This window comes from Castor canadensis, chromosome 5, assembly GCF_047511655.1.
Source record: "Castor canadensis chromosome 5, mCasCan1.hap1v2, whole genome shotgun sequence".
NCBI lineage: Eukaryota > Metazoa > Chordata > Mammalia > Rodentia > Castoridae > Castor > Castor canadensis.
The window spans coordinates 9,543,739-9,567,294 of NC_133390.1; the positions used below are offsets into that span (position 1 = coordinate 9,543,739).

General features: G+C 43.4%; 1 protein-coding gene across 1 annotated transcript in view; it reads right to left on the reverse strand.

Moving 5' to 3' along the window:
* Clic6 (chloride intracellular channel 6) overlaps positions 1-19,897 on the reverse strand; it is a 42,223-nt gene extending 22,326 nt beyond the window's left edge. The window contains exon 1 of the mRNA XM_020162711.2: positions 18,570-19,897. Coding sequence (XP_020018300.2) covers positions 18,570-19,565 — 996 coding nt within the window. The 5' untranslated portion in view covers positions 19,566-19,897. The remainder of the gene's footprint in view (positions 1-18,569) is intronic.
* Between the last annotated feature and the right edge of the window lie 3,659 nt (positions 19,898-23,556).

Sequence of the window (23,556 nt, forward strand, 5' to 3'; positions counted from 1 at the left end):
GGCCATTAGTGCCCTCTAGTGCTCATGAGATGCACTTTCAGCGTGATCCTCAAGATCGCATTCATTCCAAATTAGGTTCTGATGGAAAATGTCACTAGTTTTAAGCCTTCTAGGGGGCTAACCCATCCAGATGTGCCTGGGATTGGAAGAGTTTCTACTACATAGGATCTTCAGTCTTAAAACAAGGAAATGTTGGGAAAACAAAGATGAGTTTGTCCCTCTCTGCCTGATGGCCCTCCTAAATCCCACAGAAAAACTACTTGAAGAAGAGCGAGGTCTTTTTGCCATAGGCACTGCAAACATCCATCCAAACCCAAATGGGACCTGAGTAGTTGCCTTTAAAATGCATCTTAATTTGAGATCAGCAGCTAGATTGTGCACACTTTGCTCATGTTAGGAAAGCAACACTTTAGGATTTGTACATTATTTCTCAATAATTAAAGAATTAGGGGTAGGAGTCAGGGAGGCAGCACAGTGGGGTAAGAGTTGGTTCACTTCATGTCCACCTATCTAAACACATCCTCAAGCCTTCCATGAAAGCCTGAATTTCAGAGAATTATCCAGAAAAAAAGTCATAGTCTATGAGAGTGGTGGTCTTCCCCAGCATCAATCTATAAAAAGATACCAGCCCCAGGGACCCCCAAACCTTGCCATGAGGTGATATTTTCTGCCCATTTATACACAGAATGGACAGGTCCATTTTTGAGTTTGTATGCCTTATTGCAGGTGACACCTTCCTGCAAATGTTGGATGAAATGGCACAGCCATGTGGTGACTCTTATCACCTCTTCAGAAATTTCATTTTGTAAAGATAAGCTTGTCAGAACTCTCTCCAAAAGGCTTGAGGTGATTTGGAGGAGCTACACTAATTACACAGCTGGTCAGTGAGGCTAGGAAGGATATCTTTAATTGAAAATTAAAACACCCAGGATGCTAAAAAAATAAAAAAATAACAACCTGGGAGGTGAAATAGACTTGTTTTCCTAAACTGGACTTCTCAATGGAGCTCATCAATGACATGTCCATTGAAATTTTTGCTTCATTGAAAGGAACAGTAGAAGAGCCATTTCTAGTCATTTCTAATCAGTTAGGGAATTGGTGCGGCCTGCAGTTTTATTGCATAATGAAAGAAATTCCACGAGAAAAGCAAAGAAATGAACAGCTCTGACACGGGCAGAAAGGAGAGGGCGGATGGATTATGACACTGTGGGATCACATACCAGACCAATGGTGGAGTGGGGTGGTATTTTCATTTCTTGCAAATTTGGCCAAGTCTACCTACATATTCACTTTTAGGGAGCCTAGGCCACTCTCAGCCTACCCATTCCCCCGACACTCCCTTTTCTCCTGGCCAAGGAGATTGGATGGTAAGCATGTCATACTAAACCAAAACCTTGGGTTTCACAAGATTTGGATTCAAACAAGCCCCGTCATTTTGCATTGGTGAGAGGAGACAAAAGAATCAACCAGGAGTGCATACAATCATTTCCTGTATAAAGCAGGAAAAGCTGGTGGTAAGCTTCAAAATCAGGGACATCAGACTCAGAATTAAACACAAAAAGTGTGGAGTAATTTTGTAATTAGGAAAATCACAAAATTTTACTAGAATTTGGTTCTAGTTGGAAGGGTGACTACGTCAGCTGCAACAATTAGATTTTCTTTTGCATTCCCTTATAGTTCAAGGGTTCCTGAGTCATAATAATCAATTTGCTAAACTTTAAAGTTCTTTGTCAGTGACCAGCAATGGTGCCACTCTGTAGATGTTAGCAGTTTAGACAGAGAGCTCTTGGGATACTTCAGGCATTACAGAATTATCTGGAAGCTTTGCCCTCCTGTTTTTCACCCTGGACTGGCCTGACCAATGCAAAAAGAAAGCTTCTGGCCCAAGGCCAGGGGATCAGCTGTTCTCCAAACAAAGAGAAACACAACTGGCCAGCAAGGCCAACACCCTGATTTATTAGAAGGAAGTCTTTTCTCTGTCACATGCTTTCTTTGGCAAATATTGTAAAGCCCTCCCCACTCTCACTCCTGGGAAAAGAGAAGGGGAGGGATTGACACTGTTTCATGATTACAAAACCCTGTGCATGTGATGTGAGTTCCACAAAGTTGTCTACGACTCAGTCAAGGCGCGAAGACTCCAGTTCTCAAAGGGGGCCCCAATTGCTGCAAATCGCACAGTGGCCACAGAGATCCAATATTGCGTGTCTGACTGCACAGGGGGCTGCATGCCTCAGCTTATCCAGCCCAGCCTTGGGCTCCATCTAAACCACTGATGCCCTGGTTCCCTGGCCCATCTCTGTCCAAATCCATACTAACGGCATTAGCGATGGGACCTGGTCACAGAGAACTTCCAGCTGACACTGCAAGAAGAGGGAGCTGAGATAGGCTTGACTTTGCACTACCTTACCCTTAAGTCTTTCTGATAAAAGAAAGGTCTACTCAAGAAAATAGGCACAAGAGTAAAAACAGCACAAAAACATTCGGTGTCCCCAACCAAAAAATACAAAACCTCATTCTGAAACACAATATAACGAAAGATTTTATCTTATGGAATTTGGAATGTTCAATAATGCTCTCTGAGTCAATGAAGGAGGACATGAGCCAATCAATGGCGGACAATCCCCAAACACATCGTGAGTAACCCAAGTGCACTGTGAATAGAAACAGCGTCTTTAACCTGGCAACCTGTCTTCAAGGTCAAGGGGACAGTGGAGCAAGAGGAAAGGGCCCAGTCACACGAGCACCAGCTTCCAGAGTGCCTCATACTTTCTCTATTCCACACCTAGTTTTGGGTCCCCTTGTGTTGAGAGCATCCTGAAATCCCACTTACTGTGGAGAGTGTTGGAGAAGTACAAAGTCATGAACTCACTTCGCAGATTTTTCCTTGAGAATCAGTTGAATAATTTCAGGGAGTTTTTAAACCACTTCCATTTTTTTAGTCAGATGTTCATGCAGCAATACTCAACAAACCTGACAAGGCTAATTCACTGACTTCAGCAGGATAAGGTGTGCCATAGTCTCTATAGTCCTGAAAGTCCAGACTGCAGACTTAAAACAAAAATTCCCATGCTGAAATATCACCCACTGATGCCCTTTAGGGGATGGATATTATTAAGTGACTTACAATCCTTGGAAAAATGATGGAAGTGGAATTTATATACTGACTGATTTTTCCACAAAAACAGCAGTGCTACAGAGAATTATTTTCTTTGCCAAGGGACAAAGAAACAACTTTTATGCAAATTTTCACAAAACTAGGGAGAGTATCCAATGGAATGCATAAGTATATAAACTACTTAAGAGGCCAGCATAAGCAGGCTGAGTGGCTCAAGTGCTAGAACACCTGCCTAGCAAGCCTAGCAAGTGTGAGGCCCTGAGTTCAAGTCCCAGTACCACCAAAAAAAAAAAAAGAAAGAAAGAAAAAATGAACAAACAAAAAAAGAGGCCAACATAACATGAGGTGAAACCAACAGAAACTCTACTACAAGAGTACAGTCTATACTATCTAAATTCATAACAAGCTGACAATTTCTATAAGGGACAAAGATGCCCTTGTAGGGGTCATGGAATACAGGAAGGCTTCTTTTGGGGGGACTATTCTGAGGCTTTAGCCCTCAGAATTCCTCAGCTGGAATTCTGGAATTCCTACTTGCAAGTCTTCCTTGCGGAATAAGCAAAATCAGTCTCATTGCATCAGTCATGAAACCTACCACCAAAGTCAGACCATCTTTCTCCCTATACCCTCTGCCCAAGCTTTGCTCAGCCCAGTGTCACCTTCTCCCTTCTTTCTCCACAGTTTGTGCTAGCAAATTAGGAAACCCCATTAATCGTATCCCCACCTCTAGGTTGGAACAGGATGGAGCCATAAGCAGCCCGAAAGCAGATCACCCTACAATCGAGAGGGGCAAGGGCAGAAAGTAGGGCTCAGAAGGATGTACGTGCAGAACACGAAATACGCCTGAAACTGTCCAGTGAACAACTGTCCTGCTGGTTTGCCTTCCCTCACCTGCCCTCTAGTGGGCCAACAAAATAACCAGCAAGGACAGCACCAACCAACCAAACCCAAGAACAGAAATAGGCTCCTCAAAAGGACAGAAAAGTGCTCTCTCTTGCCACACTCAGTAGGAATGAAAGGAAAGGCTGTGGTGGCCTCGTGTCCATATCTTTGTTGGTATTGTTCCTTGATGTTATGCCATGACACAGATACTACTCAGTCCACCTCTCTTAAGACCATAAAGGAAAAATGTTCTTCAAAGTTGCAGGAAGTCTTTTTTTCTAAAAAAGAAGAAAAATGAAGCATTTCTTTCTCTAACAAATAAAAGCCTGCCTGGTGGATAACACTGTCTATAGTGACTTTGAGTTTGGCACACTAAAACAGTGTGTTAGGTCATCCAACCCCTGTGGGGTGCAGAGCTGCATTCATTGTTCACTGTTGGTAAACGTGTTACGGGGTGTCTCACTCCAAGCCATAAACAAGATTATGTTCCACACTGAAATATGCCTTTCCCTCTTCATAGCCTTAGAATTTAGAACTAATTTCATTCATCCTTATACTCAAATCCTAAGAAATACATCTTAGATCTCAAAACTTTGAGACATAGACCTCAACTTTTCAAAAAGCATATTAATCCTAAACAATCCTAAACATAGTCTCAAGTACGTGTAGTATTTATTCTTTTCAACTGTTGTAACAATTTATTATTAGATGGATTAAGTGGTTGACCCACATAGTCTAATTACCACACCGCAGCTTTTAGCTTTAAATTCTAGCAAAAGGCTTAGTGATGTTAGGGTTCCTTGTCACAGCAGGTGGAATCAAGTGACAAAAAGCACACAAACAAACAAAATGGCACTTGCCATTTTTTTCTCATATATGAATTATGTTTAAAAAATACCAGCTCTATTTTTAATCCTTACTTAATAATATGGCCCAATACCAACTGAAGCTTTTACATGGAGATCAAAGGCTTATTTCCTTGTAAAATTCTCACAAGGAATTATTACAACAAAGGAACATCTTGTTCTGGAAGCCTGCTTAATAATCCAGCCCGTTGTTATATACCCTGGTGGATTTCGTTCTTGAATAACAGAGTTCTCCAATCTCTATCATGACTCAAAAGGGAAAAAAATGCTGGAACCAAATGGAAGGACTGATGACACCGAGCCTCCTGTCCTCTGCATGGTCCCCTCGGAAATGCTTTGGGCCACTCCAACACCTGCCACCTTGGCCCTGTCTTTGTGTGTGTGTGTGTGTGTGTGTGGAACTGGAGCTTGAACTCAGGGATCTGCACTTGGTAGGCAGGCACTCTACCACTTGATCCAAACTCCAGTCCTTTTTGTTTTAGCTATATTTTAAATAGGGTCTTGCTTTTATGCCAAGATATTCCTGAATCATGATCCTCTATTTAGGCTTCCCATGTAGCTGGAATGACAGGGACACTGTACTGTGTCTAACTTTTATGATTTAAGATGGTATCTTGCTAACTATTTGTCCGGGATGGCCTTGAACCATGATCCTCCCAATCTACCTCTCGAGAAGCTATTGCCACTTTTTACCACTTTTTACCACTCTGCCTAAAGGAGAAAGAAGCTACACGTATCAGTTGCCAATTGCTGTGTAAAAAACTATCCCAAATTTAGATATCTAAAGAGACCATTTTATTATATCTCTTAATTCTGTTAATCAGAAATTTGAGCAAAGCTTTCTTGAGCGATCATTCTGTTCCATGTAGCACTGAAAAAGGTCATTTAGTGGTATTCAGCTGGTGGATGGGATGTTTGGGGAGGAAGCAAGACAGCTTCACATACATGCCCAATGTCTTGCAGGGATGGCTGGAAGAATTCAGCTAGCACCATCAAATGAAGTGCCCACAGGTGGCCCTTCCAGCATGGTGACCTCAAGACGGTAATCAGACTCATGTGTCGATGGAAGACATGTTAAAGAATGTGGAGCCATCTCCATGCTGTAAGATTTCAGGCTGTGCCAAAATGCTCACATCATTTATTAATTGACCCAGTTCTTTACTCACTTGAACTGGTTTAAGAACACTTTATCAGTACCCATAGGCAAAGGAGTCATTTTCTTATATTCAGTGATAGACCAAGCTCTCTATCTACAGTCTTTCCTTCAGCCAGTCTCAACCTCTGCTCTGTGACTGCTATTTAGAATTCAAAAGATCGTAACTATTGGTTAGAATGGCAGTGAACAAACAATGTCTCCCTCCATATCTGATTCTCTGGTACTTCTGAGCTTTCTTAAGTATTGAATTCTTAAGAGTTAAATAACACCTAGAAGTCATTGAGTGCAATCCAATACTTCATCCAGCCTGACCAATCATGGGAAGAGAGTTGAAGGCATCTGACCTGGAATTAAAGCAAAGAAAACAAAGTTGGGGAACAGATTACATCTTTCCAGAGTTCTTTGAACTTGCCTCCAAGGCCTTGACACCAAAGGCACCACACAAGTATTGATTTTCCTCATTTAGGGAAAAAGTATGATGCCCCTGAATCTCCACACCAATGCCACTTTTGTTCTGTGCAGCCTCCAAAGCACATGATGGCATTGATAAGCCCAGTGTCTCAGACATACCATCTTATCACCATCCTAAGGGTCCCATCACAACACTCTGTGTGCTCCCACCCATGGAAGAGAACAAGCACCCTACTCTGATTCCTCATCCCTGCACTCCCCTGTGAGTACAGGTGGGTCAGAGGAACTACTGGGGATACTGCAGGTGGTATAGAATGACCTTCTGCCCACTGCTCTGTAGTAGCCTAAGTCCCCAAAAGTGTGAGAACAGCTCCTGGTCCTCCTCTTTCTTCTCAGATGCTAGTTACCCTCACCAGCAAACAGTTCCACTGGATGGAAGGCAAAATCCAGCAGGCTTCAGAAAGAGGCTCTGACCATCTCACCTCTCCAAGACAGCTCTGACCATCCACACTCAGAAACAAAAAGCAGACTCTGGGACTCCTACTTATTCCACAGGCACTGTATTGCTTCTCCTTTGTAAAAACAGAAATGAAGAAACAAGTGTAGAAAGAGAAGAGGAGGTGATTTGGATCACTGTTCAAGGCCTTTCTTGCTTAGGTGCTATAACGACAGTACTTTGTTCTCCTCTTCCCATCTGGATCTTCAGTCACATTCCTTTCTATAATCTCCAACAATAAACACAGAGGGGAATGGTGCTTTTTTCACACACCACAATATTGTAATAGTTAAATCCCATTCTTCAACAAAAGCCAACATCTGCAAATACAATTTGACTCCTATGATATTCTGGTTCAGATGAAAAGATGCTACAGGATATAAAGTTAAGCTTCTACATTAGATAATTAAAAAGTGACCACCCACCTCTTTCTACCTGCTATAATAGCCATGCATCACCTGGCTGTCATTCACATGTCCCATCCTGGTACAGATGGATGGATAAATCTATTCATCTTGCAACAGATGGATGGGCCTTAAGGTCAGAGAGCTAGAGTCTAAATATCCCCTTGCTATAGTTTAGATCCTAAAACTCCCCCAAAGACCCATGTGTTAAAGACTTGTTTTCTAGAGAGTGGCGCTATTGGGAGGTGGTAGAACCTTTAAGAGGTGGGCCCTAATGGGAGGCCTTCAGGTCATAAGGGGCATGTCCTGGAAGGGGATCATGGGACTCCAGCCCCTTTCTCTTCCTCTTTTTCACTTCCTAGTCATGAGGCAAAAGGATTTGCTCCATCACATACTTCCCCACCATGATGTGCTGCTTTGCCACAGGCCCAAAAGCAGTGGTCCCAACTAACAATGGACCGGAACTCTAAAATTTGTGAGACAAAGTAAACTTTTTATAAGTTTATTATCTCAAGTATCTGTTAGAATGATACAAAAACTGACCAAATCACGCCTTGCCAGTGGGCACTGCTCAACTGCCGGCCTCCTCACCCTGCCCGTTCCACAGCCACCTGTGCTTCCTCCCTACATGGTGTGGTAACTCTTTCCTTCTTGATCACTTTCCAGAATAAAGGCTCCAGAAGAGCAGTGGATACATTTGTCCTAATCACTGTTACACCCCCAGCCCCAACACAATGTCTGATACTTGGCAGGTAATCAATAAATAGTTGGGCTTTTTCCTCTCTTTTTATTGTTGTATATTAACTGTACAAAGGGGTTTCACTGTGATATTTGCATACATTCATATATGCAATATATGAGTCAAATTCAACCCCTCTATTATTCTTTCTTACCCTTTCCCCTGTTAAACAATCTTAAATAGGTTTCACTATTCTATTTTCATACGTGTGAAAATACTTGTTTTAAGTATACACTTGGGCCCAAAACACTACATGGTAGGTTTGGAAAACTGAAACACAGCCTTTACTTCTCCCCATATCAGCATTCTCAGCTTTTGTGTGAGCAACCAAGAAAAGAAGAAAAGTGATGAGTTGTGAGGAGAATTCACAAGCCTAGTAAAAAGTCTGAAATTAGAAATATTTTTAAATCTGGAACTAGGCATGGTGTTTCATGCCTGCAATCCCAGCACTTGGGAGGCTGAGTCAGGAGAATTGAGAGTTCAAAGTCATCCTGGGCTAATAGCAAGACCCTCAAAAAGCAAAACACACACACACACAAAAATTTTAGTCTGATAATTGCTTACACACACTTATATAATTAGATTTTAGCCCTTGCATACTGATACATGTATGTATATATATCAGCATGGTCTGTATTTCGCAATTGAACTACTCCCAGAAGCTTACAAATAATCTTTCTGAATGATCAACTAAAGAGAGGCTTTGTGATCTTCCACAATTCACTGGACCTCTACAAAGAGGATTTGTTATCATTCCCTATGACTTTTGGTCAATTCTTTCAGCAATTGGTAGCACAAATAGAATGTCTAGTAAACAGAATCTCAGAGACAGTATTTTAGTATTATTGTAGCACAGATGATGTTTTCACAATGGTTTTCATTTTTGGGAATCAAATTTACTTCTGCAGATGGCACACTGAGATCAAAACAATACAGCTTACATTTTCAGATGGAGTAACATGGCTTAAATTCAGTTTTACTTTTTTGGGGGGAAAGAGACACTGGGGTTTGAACTCTGGGTCTCATGCTTGCTAGGCATGTGCTCTATCACTTGAGCCATTTTGCCAGTCCTTAAACCTGGTTTTGAGCAGGAGTTCTTTTACCATGTAGCACTGAGTTAAATTCTGAAACTGTATGTGCTTCAGAATAATATGTATCTGATAATTAAAAAGAAAGACAGGACTGAAAATAACTAATCCCCAAGGAGTTAAGAGGCTATAGAATACAAAGTATGGCAGAGATTTAAAGATTCTAGTAAACGAAGCTGACGATTGCCAGAGACCAGCCACAGCCTACATTTTGTTTTCTCGTGCATCAATTACAAGAATTACCACGACTATGAGAATAGGTGACCCTGCACAAGCAGACAACATACCCCCGTGAAAACAGATGCAACACATGTGACAGACAAATGTTAATTTCTTTAATATAAACATCAAGAAGAAGAAAGCCAAAATCCAATTGAAAATTAGACAAAGGACCAAGTAGCCAGGTCACAGAAAACAGTTGCAAATAGTTTTTAAATATATAAAAGCATTCCCAATCTCATAATAACAAGAGAAATCTGAATGAAATGACAACAGACATCATTTTCCACCACTAGAATTCAAAAGGTTTGATAATATCTGAGTGAACATGGCTGAGGGAGTACACATGGCACAGAAGCAGTCAGAGGAGCAGGACGTATCATTATCTCTTTGAAGAGAAAATTTGGTGAAAGTTATTCAGAATGTTAAATATACATACCCTTTTCCCTATCAATGCCACTTCTTAAAATTTAGCTCGCTTGCTGGGCATGGTGGCATGTTCCTGTAATCTCAGTCACTCAGAAGTCAGAAGTAGGAGTATCTCAGTCTGAGGCTAGCCAGGGCAAAAGTGTAAGACCCTCCCTAAAAAAACTAAAGCAAAAGGACTCCTGGCCGGGTGGCCTAAGTGGGACAGTGCTTGCTACGTAAATGTGAGACCCCGAGTTCAATCGCCAGTACCACCAAAAAAAAGAAAAGAAAAGAAAAAATAGCCCCTTATGTTATTGTACATCTGTGGAGAGATATTCCTTACACCATTGTTTAACCCATCGAAAAGAAGAAAGTTCCTAGACATCCGTCCACAGGGGATTGTTCATACAGTACACCCATCCCCCAATACTATGATTTGCTTTAACAAGAACGTGAGAGAGACATAGGTACCAAAAGGAAATAGCTTCTAAGAAATAATGTCAAGGGAAAAGCAAGCTATAAAGCATTGTTATTTCCAGTGCACTATTTTTTGTGGAAGAAAATACTATGGTTATGGGGTTTTTAAAGTATGTCCACAAGTTCTTTTACTTTCTCTTTAAAGGGTGGAGGCTACCTTCATTCTCCTTAAGGGCTGGGTTAGTGACACGTTTCTAATAAGTAAAGTAAGGCAAAGGCAACACTGTGTGACTTCTGGGAGGAGATCATAAAAGGAATTATGGCTTCTTCTTTGGTCTTTCTTGGGTCCCTGCTCTGGGACAAGCCAGATACCACCATGTTAGAAGGACACTAACTCAGCCCTTTGGAGAGAGTCCCAAGTAGGTAAGAAACTGAACTTCCTGCCAAAAGGCCTGTAAGTCAGCCATCTTGGAAGATGATCCTCCTGCCCCAGTCAATCCTCCAGCCCTCACTGATAGCCTGACTGCAATCCTATGGTATTACCCAATTACACTGCCCCAAATTCCTGAACTTCAGCAACTGTGACCAATAAATGTTTCCAGTTTGAAGGTTCTAGGTCTTTGGATAATTTGTTACATAGCAGTTAATAACTAATGCTCCAATGCTTGAATGCACACAGAATGTCCCTAGAAAGATATTTAATGGTTATCTCTAGGGAGAAAAAGTGGAAGGCAGTCCTCAGTAATGGAAGAAGACATGTTTTTCATTGTATTGTATCTTGATATTCATGATTTGTGTTACACTCACATATTATCTTTTCAAAAAACACTTACCAGTGTATTTTACAAAAGAATCCCATGAAAACATGAATATATTATTCCAAATTGTATATAAACATATTTATATTTTATTTTGATATCACTTAAATCAATTTTATGAACTTTTTTTTTTGCTGTACTGGGACTTGAACTCAGAGCCCACAGCTTGAACCACTCCACAAGCCCTTTTTTTGTGATGAGTTTTTTTCCAGATAGAGTCTTACGAAGTATTTGCCCAGGTTGGCTTCGAATGGCCATCCTCCTGATCTCTGCCTCCTGTGTAGCTAGGATTACAGGCGTGAGCCACTGGTGCCCAGGCTGAACTTCATAAACAAAATACATTTCTCATAATTTATAGGAGATGTTAAGTGGGTGGTTTGTGCGCATGTGTGTGGTGCTGGAGATTTAACCCAGTGCCTCTGCTTGCTAGGCAAGTGCTCTAACACTTGATCTACTCCCTCAGTCTTTTTATTTTGTTTTAGAGATAGGGTCTTGTTAACTTTGCCCAGGCTGGCTTCAAACAATGCCACCTCCCAAATAGTGTCTTAAATATTTCTTACTCACCGTGACAGAACCTGTGGTTTCTTTATTCCACAGCTGTTTCCCTTTTTCGTTCTAAAAACCCTCCAGTTTTGCATGGATGGCACTGCATCTAGCCCCAGGTAATGAATCCAAGTAGGTCTCAGGGGTCAGAAAGCTTTTTCTTAAGGAACACAACAGTAGCCTGGTGGCCCACAGTCTGTCACAACTACTCAATTGTGCTGTTGCAAAGTGAAAGCAGTTATAAATAATATCTGTAGGAATACTTACAGCTGACTCTGATAAAAACTTTATCCAAGGGTACTTAAGTTTGAATTTCATATATTTTTCACATCATGAAATATTCTTCTTTTGACATTTTTTAATCATTTTAATGTGTATAGCTGGGAGTGTGGATCATATGGTAAAGTGCTTGTCTCGCATGACCCTGGATTCAATCTCCAGAGCAGAGAAAAAAGGTGTATAAACCATTTTTAGGTTTCAGACATGCAAAAACAGGTTGCAGTCTGGATCTGACCTGCAGTCATGGTTTGATGACTCCTGGTCTTAATCAGTCTCGTCACCTTACTCCCCTGTGTATAGGAAAGGTCTAGAAGGGGTGGGGCACAGCAGCCAGTTCCAGTCAATGGGACACAAGAGAAATCTGCTGCCAGGGTGTGAGGAACAGAAGAGAGCTCCTGCCCTCCCTGCTGTCTGTCTGCTTCAGATGGTGCTGGGGAGGCTGAGGCAGCTGTCAAATGGGAAAAAGAACACAAAGTGCCAGTGTGTGCCCTTGGTGATGTGGGCAAATTGCTGCATCCTCTTTCTTATATGAGATAAATAAACTTTTGTTTAAGCCCACTTGTTATTGAATGAGCTATTAACTGCAACTGAACATGCTCCTAATGTCATTCTCTCCAACATTAAATACCACAGTGCAGCATCAGCTGGGGCAAGAGTGTTCTTAGTAACACACTCTTAAAACGCACCAAATTGCTAACCCACTTGTCACCTGACTTGAGAGCATGGTTTGAAACTTAGCAGAGAAGACGGTACACCCAGGTAAGGGTATTTTGATAGATAGATAGATGGATAGATAGAAAGATAGAAAGATTAGATAGATAGATAGATAGATAGATAGATAGATAGATAGGAAAATGTCATAGCAACATTAAGTAAAATAGATTTAGTTCCTAGGCACCACCATCTCTAAGTTAAGAAAGCGGAAATAGGGCTCTCAATGCAGGCGTGGACTCAGCTGAAGATGGTCTCTGCTACCATATCCCTCCAGGATGGAGAAAGGGCTGCCAGAACGCCTGGTGGGTCATTAAGAAGCTGTCTATACTGTGGAAAAATGCCTCTCCCACGTGCCTAGACCCTGGGTCCAGCTGGTGAGTCAGAACCCAGGCAGAAAAAGAGCAAGAAAATTAATGCTGAAAAGGACTTGTTTAAGAAATGAAAATATCCACTTTCCCAACACTCAGCAAAACCTTATCTTTGCTGAATGTCACAGAAGCTCAGATGCCTGTTTTAGAAAATCCTGAAGAATCTGTAATAGGGATTATCAGGGGGCCCTACTTGCTATCAAACAGAAAGGAAAATGGTTGTGTCTCCCCAAATACAATTAAATCCATAACCATTTAGTGACTGACACTGCTCTGCAGTCCTCCTGCTGCTCAGTCCTATAACCTCACTCATCCTCATTCCTCCTTCCTTTCATGCCAGCATTAACTGGGTGTCCCTCATGTGCCAGACACTGCACTAAGGGCTGAGAAAGCAATGATGGGTAAAAACTACCTGACCCTTGCCAAGACAGCTTCCAGTCCAGTGGGGGTGCCACTGCAGGGACAAGAACTGCCTCAGCCTTCTTGCTGCTACACTGGGACTATGTTCTCAAATTCACATGTTAATTGTACTTGGAAGTAGTACCTTTGGGAGATAATTAGGATAAATGAGATCATAAGGGTGGACCTCCTGGTGGCATTGGTGGCTTTATAAGAGGAAGAGAGACCAGAGCTACCACACTGCTCTGACTCGCCATGTGATGTCTTCTGCCATGTTGTCATGCAGCAAGAAGCCTCTCCCCAGAGACTGAGCCCAACTCAGAACCATATTCTTAGACATCTAAGCCTCTAGAGCCATGAAACAAGTAAACTCCTATTCTTTATAAATCATCCAGCCTTGGGTATTTTGTTATAGCAACATAAAATGGACTAAGAGGCATGCCTATGTGCTCCCAGACACCAATGGAGTTCCAGCACACAGTAGGTCATGTGCACTGTATTAACAGATTAATCTGTTTCTGCTTCATGAATTCAAATCTTAGTTTTTGTGTACATGTCTGAAATGAAAAAGTAAATATACATCCTTAAATGACCCAATGGGTATTTCTGAGGGTATCAGAGGGATCTTCAGATGCCCAAGGAGATAGGACAGCTGAGCGCACCTCACAGAGAGAGGATGGTCATGAGAAACCAAGGCCATAAAGGAGACCCCACATGGGGAGGAGGGGCTCACACTGAAGGTGAGGAGGCACAACTGCTGCCATGGGGCACTGGGATGGAAACCGTGCCACATGTACACGGGGTAGGACAGAGTGACAGACACCTGAAGCCCCCAGCATGTGCAGCCCTGCTGCAAGACACCTTTGGGAAGAATGTGGCCCTGTCCCTCTCACAAGGGACACTGGGCTGGGACAGTGGGGAACTGGGCTTGTGTCCAGATTTTGCTTTCCATTAGTTGTCACTTTGAACCCATCAACTGTCCATTGGCCCACCTAAGTATCAACACCAAAAGAACCAACAGGAGGGGCTGCCTCTAGCCCACCACAGTGCGCGGGGTCTCAAGTGTGAGGAGGGGTTTTGCTATCTCCCAGTGCACATGTCCCCACGCCGTGTCCCTGTGCACGAAATTAGCAAAACTTCACATCCTACCTGTTTCTATGCCTCGTAACCTTGCACTGATTTCACAGATGTAATTTGCAAGCAGGTTTTATAAGATAATCAGAAAACAACCTAATACTGTTTCCATGGGAGAACTGAAGGCACAGCAGTGTATCTTTGATTCTCTCACATGCTATGTGAGATAACATCTGGTATTCTCCCAGAGAACAAGGGAGGTCTCAACACATTCTCTTCCAACAGAGTACCCGTTGGGAGCCACAGCCTTCTGGTCTACCAGGAGTCCTTCAGATGCTGGTCTAGCCATTTCTGTCCTGCTATGTAGTGTGACAATGCTTAGGGCATTTTATTATTATTATTATTTTATTTCTGGATGACAATACCTATTCCAAGACCATACACTTTTTTTGAATTTTACTTTGTTCCAACAGATCGATCTCACTTTCACCTCTTTGGAGAGTCCAAGTGTGGATACCAAGTTCAAGGTCGTGGACCCAGCAGGAACTGTACCTATAGTTAGATGTGGGGTGTCCAAAACACAGCATAGACCCTGGCCCAGGATCATTCACTGGTCACATGGAGGCTTTTTCAGGGTTTTTTTGTTTGTTTTTTGTGGTACTGGGGTTTGAACTCAGGACCTCATACTTGCCAGGCATGCACTCTACCACTTGACCCACTCCTCCAGCCAACGTGGACAGTTTTTAAGTCATGTAAAATTTGCCATGAAACCCATGTGACAGACTGTTCCACCCTAAACCCTGCCTCAACCTATACACACTGGAGTCAAAGAAGCAAAACTGTAATCATGACTTCCTTGGTGAGTAAAACTGTGAGCGTTTTGTTTGTTGACTGTTGCCATGTCGTGTTATTATGCTTTTATGCTGTTACCCTTCGCTGTAATGAGTAAAGAAAAAAAAGACTCTTTCTTACTAAATATATTGTAGGATTACCCCATAATTTGAAGACAAATAACACTACTTTGAGGAAAAAATTAGCATGATCAGCAGTTAATTTGCCACCCAATCATTCATGGAGGTCTTTCTTGGCCTGTTGTGTGTGGTTCTGGCTCTCTTACAAGACTATATCCTTGCATACTTACAGGAAAAAAAAATGACAAACTGATCACAGGATAATTCTCAAAAGATCGAGAATATAAGCTATTAAATAGCCAAAATCAGAAGCCAGTTTAAAGCTATTATTATTACATGCTACTAGGTAGCAAGCTATTTATTTCTGGTATATTTGTTAAATACATTGCTTTTTTAAAAATAGGAAGAAATGTGAAAGTTAAAAGTTTACAAACAGAATGTAGGCTGATTAAATTTAAAATGCATTTGTTAGGCCCTCATCTGAAGACTAGAGAAATGTTTGGAAGAAATGGTGAATACTATACTCCAGCGGTACCTCAAGAAAGCCCCTCTACCCCACTATGAGCACTTGCCTGAACACACTGACTGACAAAACCAGGCCAGGTGTCCACTGGGGAATTCTGAATCCACTTACAATGGTGCCTCAAGAAGAAGTCTAGAAAAGAAATACAATTCTGTCCTAACCTAAGGATTTTAAATCCAATGTTAAAACTTGAAGATGTAATGTTCTAAACTTTTCCCTTTGTTTGTTTGTGCATGTTTGTTTCTTTGGGGTCTTTTATTTGTTTCCTTGCTTGTTTTTAAAGAGAGTAATTAATTAGTAGGACCAGAAGAAACTAATTTATCAAGATTAGGCAGATCTGAGTGAACCTCACAGGTTAACCAACCTCACTCTTTAGAGATCTGGTTGTTTCCTTAAAGGGAAAACAAATGAAAAAAAAAAAAAAAAACACCAAAAACATAACATACAACATGGTGACCACGATATCCCTGGCCTTGCCTGCATAAGCTACTGGGCTCCAAAAAACCAAGCTGTCTTTTACTTTTACTTTTCCTGTCATCTCCAGACAGTGGAGACAATTTGGTGCTTATAGGGATTTTTTTTTTTTCCTTAAAAAAGAATAATAGCAGGGGTAGAACAGGGAGGGAACTTTCTGTGCAGAATCAACAAAAGCTATGAGAGCCAAGTGCACGCAGCAATAAACACCCACACTTACACTGTGCCTACTTTAAGCCAGGCATTGCTCTAAATGCTTTATGTGATCTATTCTTGAACTCCCACAGCTATCTCAAGGGCTAGGTCCTATTGTTTTCCCCATTTCATGGATGGGACCACAAAGGCACAGAAAAGGTCACAAGAAAGAAAGTAGCAGAGTCAGGATTTGATTCCAGAGCCCTGGCTATAAAGTCCATGTTCTTGTATCACACTACATTCATGCAGACAGGCAGCACTTCACTCAAACCTTCATCATTTTTAACGCCTGCAGTCTGCACCAGACATACGACACTTTTCAACTAAGACTGGGGCTGGAAAAGTCTCCCCGGAGGATGGAGTCCACACTGAATCTTGGACATGCAGGTAGAGGGCGGGGACGGGGGCAAGGTTGGGGGCGACCCCATTCCAGTAGAGGGTGAAGACTGTGCGAAATCTCAAGGCAGGAAGGAATGTGGCTCTCTCAGGGTACCATGGCAGACCCAGCAATGCCACGGGAAGGCTGGAGAGAAAGGAGGCAGGAATAACATCAGGAAGGGCCTGTGCATGCATCAGGAGTGTGAGTTTACCCGAAATTCTGCAAAACAGCTGAAGAATTTCACTAAGAAATAAAACAATCAGGTTTTTTTCCTGCCTCACTGGCAATTTCAAAGGGACTGGATTGAAAAGAAGCAGGGTGACTAGTTAGGAATCTGCTTGTTACAGTCCTAACTGTAACAAGAGGCCATTGCCTGAAAACGCATAGCCACAGCACCACAGCAATGGGAAACTTCTCCAATCAAGCAGATCTGGGGCCACCCAGCAGCTTGTACCACAGTCCTTTCCAGGACCTCCCCAAGTGTTCTGCCTTTGGGCAATGTCCCAATAAATCATTTTGCACTGTCCCCAGACCTTTAAAAATCTAGGAACAGCACCTTCTCACTAGTAAAGAGACAATGCCAGTTCTGCCCCCAGACCCTTGCCACCCAGATACTTCTACAAATAAACTTGGAAGCATTTTTTTTTTCTTTACTTCTTAGATTTGCCTACATCTCAGTTAAGAAGGCTCAGGCTTTGATAAGCCTAAAAGCATTTCTAAAGGATTATGATTTAACATGCAGAGCACATTCTTGACCTTATTATCTCCAGCTTCCTCAGGGTCTGACTAAAGGTCTTCAGGAATGAACTCTTTGTTTCTTGTCTTTCTTTCTTTCTTTCTTTCTTTCTTTCTTTCTTTCTTTCTTTCTTCTCTCTCTCTCTCTCTCTCTCTCTCTCTCTCTCTCTCTCTCTCTCTCTCTCTCTCTTTCTTTTCTTTCTCTCTTCCTTTCTTTCACACAGCTGTTGGTATGAGTGCTCCTGACTTTGACCATGGTTTTGTTGCCTTGTACAAATGCCTATTTAAACTCAAAACTTCCTCCATCTTCCATCGTGCGATTACAAACTCTTTCATGAAAGAGATCATGAAGTAAGGTTGGGAATATGACACTCGGGCAGATGATGTTCAACTCATCAGCATCCTGATTCTTCCAAACTAAATGTGAAGATTTCAACAAATACCATAATATGTAACTAAGTTTCCATTTTTCTCCCAAAAGCTTATTTATCGGTTCTACCAAAGTGGATTACTTTTTTGAGGAGCTGGAAACGTTGGCTAGTTTGAGGCTCCGGGATTTGAGTCCTGGGAATTCTCAAATTGAATCTACCCGGTTTCATTTTTTCACCTCAAGGATTACAGCTTTCTCTGGCAGAAATCCTCTGAACACCAACGGGGCGTGTCGCTTTTTGTTTTCCCTTAACTCTTTAACAACCTCCCAACTAGGACAGCCAGATAGGATTTTCAGGACAAAGGACAGTGGAATGCTGGCCCCACACATCCGATCTCCCAATCTCTCCACCCCAAACTCCCCCAAATGCTTCCTCTAGAAGCCGGGTGGTCCCACCTCCTCGGGAATGGAGGAGCCCGCTGACGGGACCCAGAGGGCGCCCTCCTGGAGCGTCTCTCTTAGATCTGAGAAGACCAAGACTAGGGATGGAGGGTGCATCCTAGAATTTTGGGAAAGCGACATTTACCTTGACGAAGAGGGTGATGTCGTGCTCCTGCCCTGGGTCCCCCTCCTCGAACACCTCGCCGTCTTCCCTGCGGCCGTTCACTGGCGCGGACCCGTCCCCGGCCTCAGCGCTGCGCTCCTCCGCCAGGTGGTTGCTGAGCTCGGCCTGGGGCTCCTCGGCCCCCCTCGACTCAGCCGCCTCTCCATCGGGGCTGCCGTCGGGGGGCTCCTCCTCCTCCCCGGCCGCGGCTTCTTTGCTCCGTCCCTCCTCTTCCTCCTCTGTCCCCTCGGGGGTCCCGCCGCGGTCCCCATTCTCGCCTGCGTCTGCCCTCGCCTCCCCGGGGGACGCTCCTTCGGACCCCTCTGATCCCGGGGTTCCCCCCGCAAACTCCCCGGGGTAGTGCCTCCCCGTCTCCGCGGCTGCGACCTCGATCGCACCGGACTGGGGCTGGGGGCCGCAGTCTCCCTCGTCCTGGTGCGCCCCCTCAGCTCGCTCTGCAAGCCCCTCAGCCTCCATGCTGTCCGGGGCGGGTTTCAGGGCGTCCACGCGGACCTCCGGGCCCTCTAGCCCATGCTCTCCGTCCTCCTGCGCCTCCAGGGCTGCAGGGTCTGCGGCATCCCCCTGAGCCTCCCCTGCGGCCTCGCCTTGCGCGCCACGCCCGGGACCCGTCTCCTCCACCTGAACCGCGCCGCTCGCCTCCCCGCCTCCCTGCGGGACCTCCTTATCCTCTGCCTCGCCCTGCGCTACCCCATCGTCCCGCGGGTCGGCCCCGGGGTCACTGCCCGCGCCCGGAGCCGGGCCGCCGTCGCCTTCCTCCTGCACCGCAGTGGCCGTTGCCTCTGCTCCCGCCCCCTCGGCCCCGGGCGACGACACCGCAGCGCCCTCGTTCGCCTCCTGCCTCTCCGCCTCCGGACCCACAGCCCCGGGTTCATCCGGTCTCTCCGCCAGAAACGCCGGGCCCTCGGGTGGCCCCTGGGAACCCGGAGTGCCCCCCTCCGCCTCCACCGCCTCGGTCATGACCGCAGATCTCTGCCCTTGATGCTGCTGAGCTGCTGGTGGCGCCTGGCGAGGTGCGGGGGACTGCTGTGCCCTCTCCGGGAGGACACCCCACTCGGGGCTCTGTTGCGAAGGTTTCCAGTCGGCCCCTTCTGCCTGGTTTAAGATGTGGGGGTGGGGTGGGGGTCTTCCTTCACCACTCGTGCTTCTCTTGGATTCGCACCTGGACCCAGGTCTAGCCGCGCGGGCCCCGGAGGTGCAAGCGCAGGGCTGGCGAAGGAAGCTGAGCTCCTGCACCCTTGGAAGTGCCCGGCTCCCTAGCCCCAGTCCCCGGGTTGACCAGAAGTCCTGGTGCCAACACTATTTCCCTCCTAGGGCCTGGGCGGGGTTTGTCTTCCTCTCCTCCTCGCATGTTTGGGTAGCCTGGGAGCCTGACCAATGATAGCCTTGCTGTGGCACTTGTGAATTTTAATGAAAAGACTGGTTTTACTGGCCTCTTTGGTGCTTTCTGGAACAGCTTCAAGTTCCAGAGCCATTTAAATCACCCCCCCCCACACACACACACACACACGCACTCAAAACACCTAATTCTCACCTTGTCACAGAAGTGCAGCCTTGAGCTCCTCGGATAGCCTACTGAAGACTCCCACCTTGTGGCTCTTAGCCAACAGCAAGGCTATGTATAAATCCAGAGAAAATGAGGGAGATGTCAACCCTGCCTTCCACTTTCTGCAGGGCCCTTCTGACAGGTTCCAGAAGCCCCAAAACAGCAGCAAAAGGAGAGGAATGAGCTGGTCTGTCCACACGGCGCTCTGTTGTGCATAAGGAGCCAGCCCATCCTAGCGTGACATGGAAGAGGGTTGTACCTCTCAGCTCCCTGGTCCCTGAAAATGCTAAGGGTGTATATACCGTGGGATTTCTAAACTCATGGCCAGAACTTTGGCCTCATTGTTGTGTATTAAGCACCTGGGGAGCTGAAAGTGGGGAGAAGAAAATCCAAGATGTGAAAGAGGGGAGCTGTGGAATTCGCTGGACTAGGAATCCGCCAGGGTCTTACACCAGATGTGTCTCCTTTAAAAATGAAGTTACGCTTTTAACTTTTAATTAGCTTTTAACTTTTAATTTTTAATTGGAACACCCTCCCAAACTTATTCTATGAGGCCAATAGTACCCTGTTACCAAAATCAAGCAGGGACACACACACACTCACCTATAGACCAATATCTCTGATGAGTATAGATGCAAGGACTCTCCACAAAATGCTAACAAATTGAATTTCACCACACATCAAAAAGATCATTCAATGTGATCAAGTTGGTTTCATTCCAGGGGTGCAAGGATGGTTTAACATACACAAATTAATAAATGTAGTATATCATATGAACAGAATGAAGGATTTCAAATCACTTGATCGCCTCAATAGATGTATAAAAATTATTTGATAAAATTTAGCATCCCTTCATGATAAAAGCCCTGAACAAATTATGTACAGAAGGACGGAATCTCAACGTGCTACAGCTGTATATGACAAACCCACAGCCAACCTCATACTGAATGAGAAAAACTGAAGGCATTAGGAATAAGACAGGGTTGTCCACATTCACCACTCTTGTTCAATATAGTATCAGATGTTTTCTTTTTTAACATTTTTGGTGGTACTGCAGTTCGAATTCAGAGCTTCAGCTTGCTAGGCAGGCTCTCTACCACTTGAGCCACCCTATCAGCCCTTTTTTGTACTATTTTCAAAATATGTTCTCACCAACTATTTGCCAGGGCTAGCTTAGAACTGTGATCTTTCTGAGACATAGCTAGGATTATAGGCATGAGCCACTGCAGCCAGCAAGAAATAGCAAATGTTTTATCCAGAGAAATTAGGCCAGAGAAAGGCATGCAAATAGGAAAAGAAGCCAAATTATCACTGTTGGCAGATGATATGGCTCTATGTCTGGAAAAACCTAGAGTTCACCAAAACACTATTAGAACTGATAAATTTGGTAAAGTAGCAGGCTACAAAATCAACATACAAAATTCAGTAGCTTTTCTACACACCAATAATGAATTTGCTGAGAAAAAAAACATGAAAGCAATCTCACAACAACTACAAAAAGCAATTAAAAACATACCTAGGAATGACCTTAACCAAGGAAGTAAAAGACCTTTATAATGAAAATTATAAAACAATGGTGAAATAAATTGAAGAAGACACTATAAGACAGAAAGACTTCCCATGACCAAAGATTAGAGAGATCCATATTGTTAAAATGTTCATACTACCCAAGCAATCTAAAGATCCAATGCAATCCCCATCAAAATATCAATGTTGTTCTTCTAAGATTCATATGGAAGCACAAAAGACACAAAATAACCAAAGCAATCTTGAGCAAAGAGAACAAAGCTGGAGGCATCACAATTCCTGATTTCAAGACATACTTCAGAGCCAAAACAGCATAGTATTGGGGGGGGGAGGAAAAACAAGCACATATATAAATGCAACAGCACAGAGATCTCAGAAACACATACATACATCTTCAGCCAACTAATTCTTGACAAAGGTGCCAAAAACATACATTGAAGAAAAGACAGCCTCTTCAACCAATGGTGCTGAGAAAACTGGACATCCACCGGCAGCAGATTGAAACTTGACCCTACCTCTCATCTTGAACAAAAATCAACTCAAAATGGATCAAAGACCAAAATGTAAAATATGAAACTACTAGAAAAAAAATGTGGGGAAACTCTAAGATACTGGTATGGACAATTGTTTTTGGATGGACTCCCAAAGCACAAGAAAGAAAAGGATAAATTGAGAAGTGGGATTACATCAAGGTATTAGAGCTTCTAAAGAGTGAGTAAACAATGAACAGAGGGAAGAGGCAACCTGCAGAATGGGAGGAAATAACTGCCAACTATTCATCTGACTCTGACGATGAGTTAATACCCGGAATACATAAAGAATTCAAACACTTAACAGCACAAAATAAGTGATTCAACTTAAAAATAGGGAAATGCCCTGAATAAACAAGTCTCAAAAGAAGAAATACAAATGACCAACAAACATATGAACAAAATACTCAGTATCATTTGCCATCAGAGAAATGCAAATCAAAACCACAATTAGATACCATTGGAATGGCCATTATCAATAAATAAGTAAATAACCAATTCTGGTGAAAATGTGTTGTGAAGTACAATGAACTCTTACACACTGTGGTTGAGAATGTAAGTTAGTAGAGACATTATGGAGACCAGTACAGAAGTTCCTCAATACTAAAAATAGTTCTACCATACCCAGCTATCCCACTCCCTGCTATATATCCAAGAAATCAAATCCACATCCCAAAGAGATGCCTGCATTCCTGTGTTTACTGCAGCACTACTCACAATACAAAGATATAGAATCAGCCTAGGTAGTCATTAACTGATGAATGGGTAAAGACAGTGTATCTATCTACAATCAGTGCTATTCAGTCATTAAGAAGACTGGAAATCTTGTCATTCACAGCAAAAACAGATGGAGCTGAAGGACATTATGCTAAGTGAAATAAGCCAGACACAGAAAAACAAATACCACAAGCTAAAAAAAAAAAAAAAAGGCAATCTGAAAGTAGAATAGAAATTACCAGAGACCAGGAAGGGTGTTGGGGAGAGGGTAGAAAAGGGGTGGTTGAATTTGATAAGTGTACACACATGCATAGATGAAAATATCATACTGAATCCCATTAACGTAAACAAATAGTGCATGCTGATAAGATAAATACATAGAAAAAAATTTAGGATGAAAATTATGTAGCAAGCCTGGTCTAAGATAGGCTAGATCTTATGGATTGCGGTTTGGAACTGGATTGCCCAGAAGATTTCCACATACATGTGGGGGCAGTGGGGATCCCAGCTCAAGACTGATTTGACTTATCAGGCTTTTAATGGTTTTATACTGTCCTGAGACACTTTACCCCATTGTGGACACAGAGGTTTCTAATTTCATTCCAAGACTTGGGGACATCTTGGATGTAGC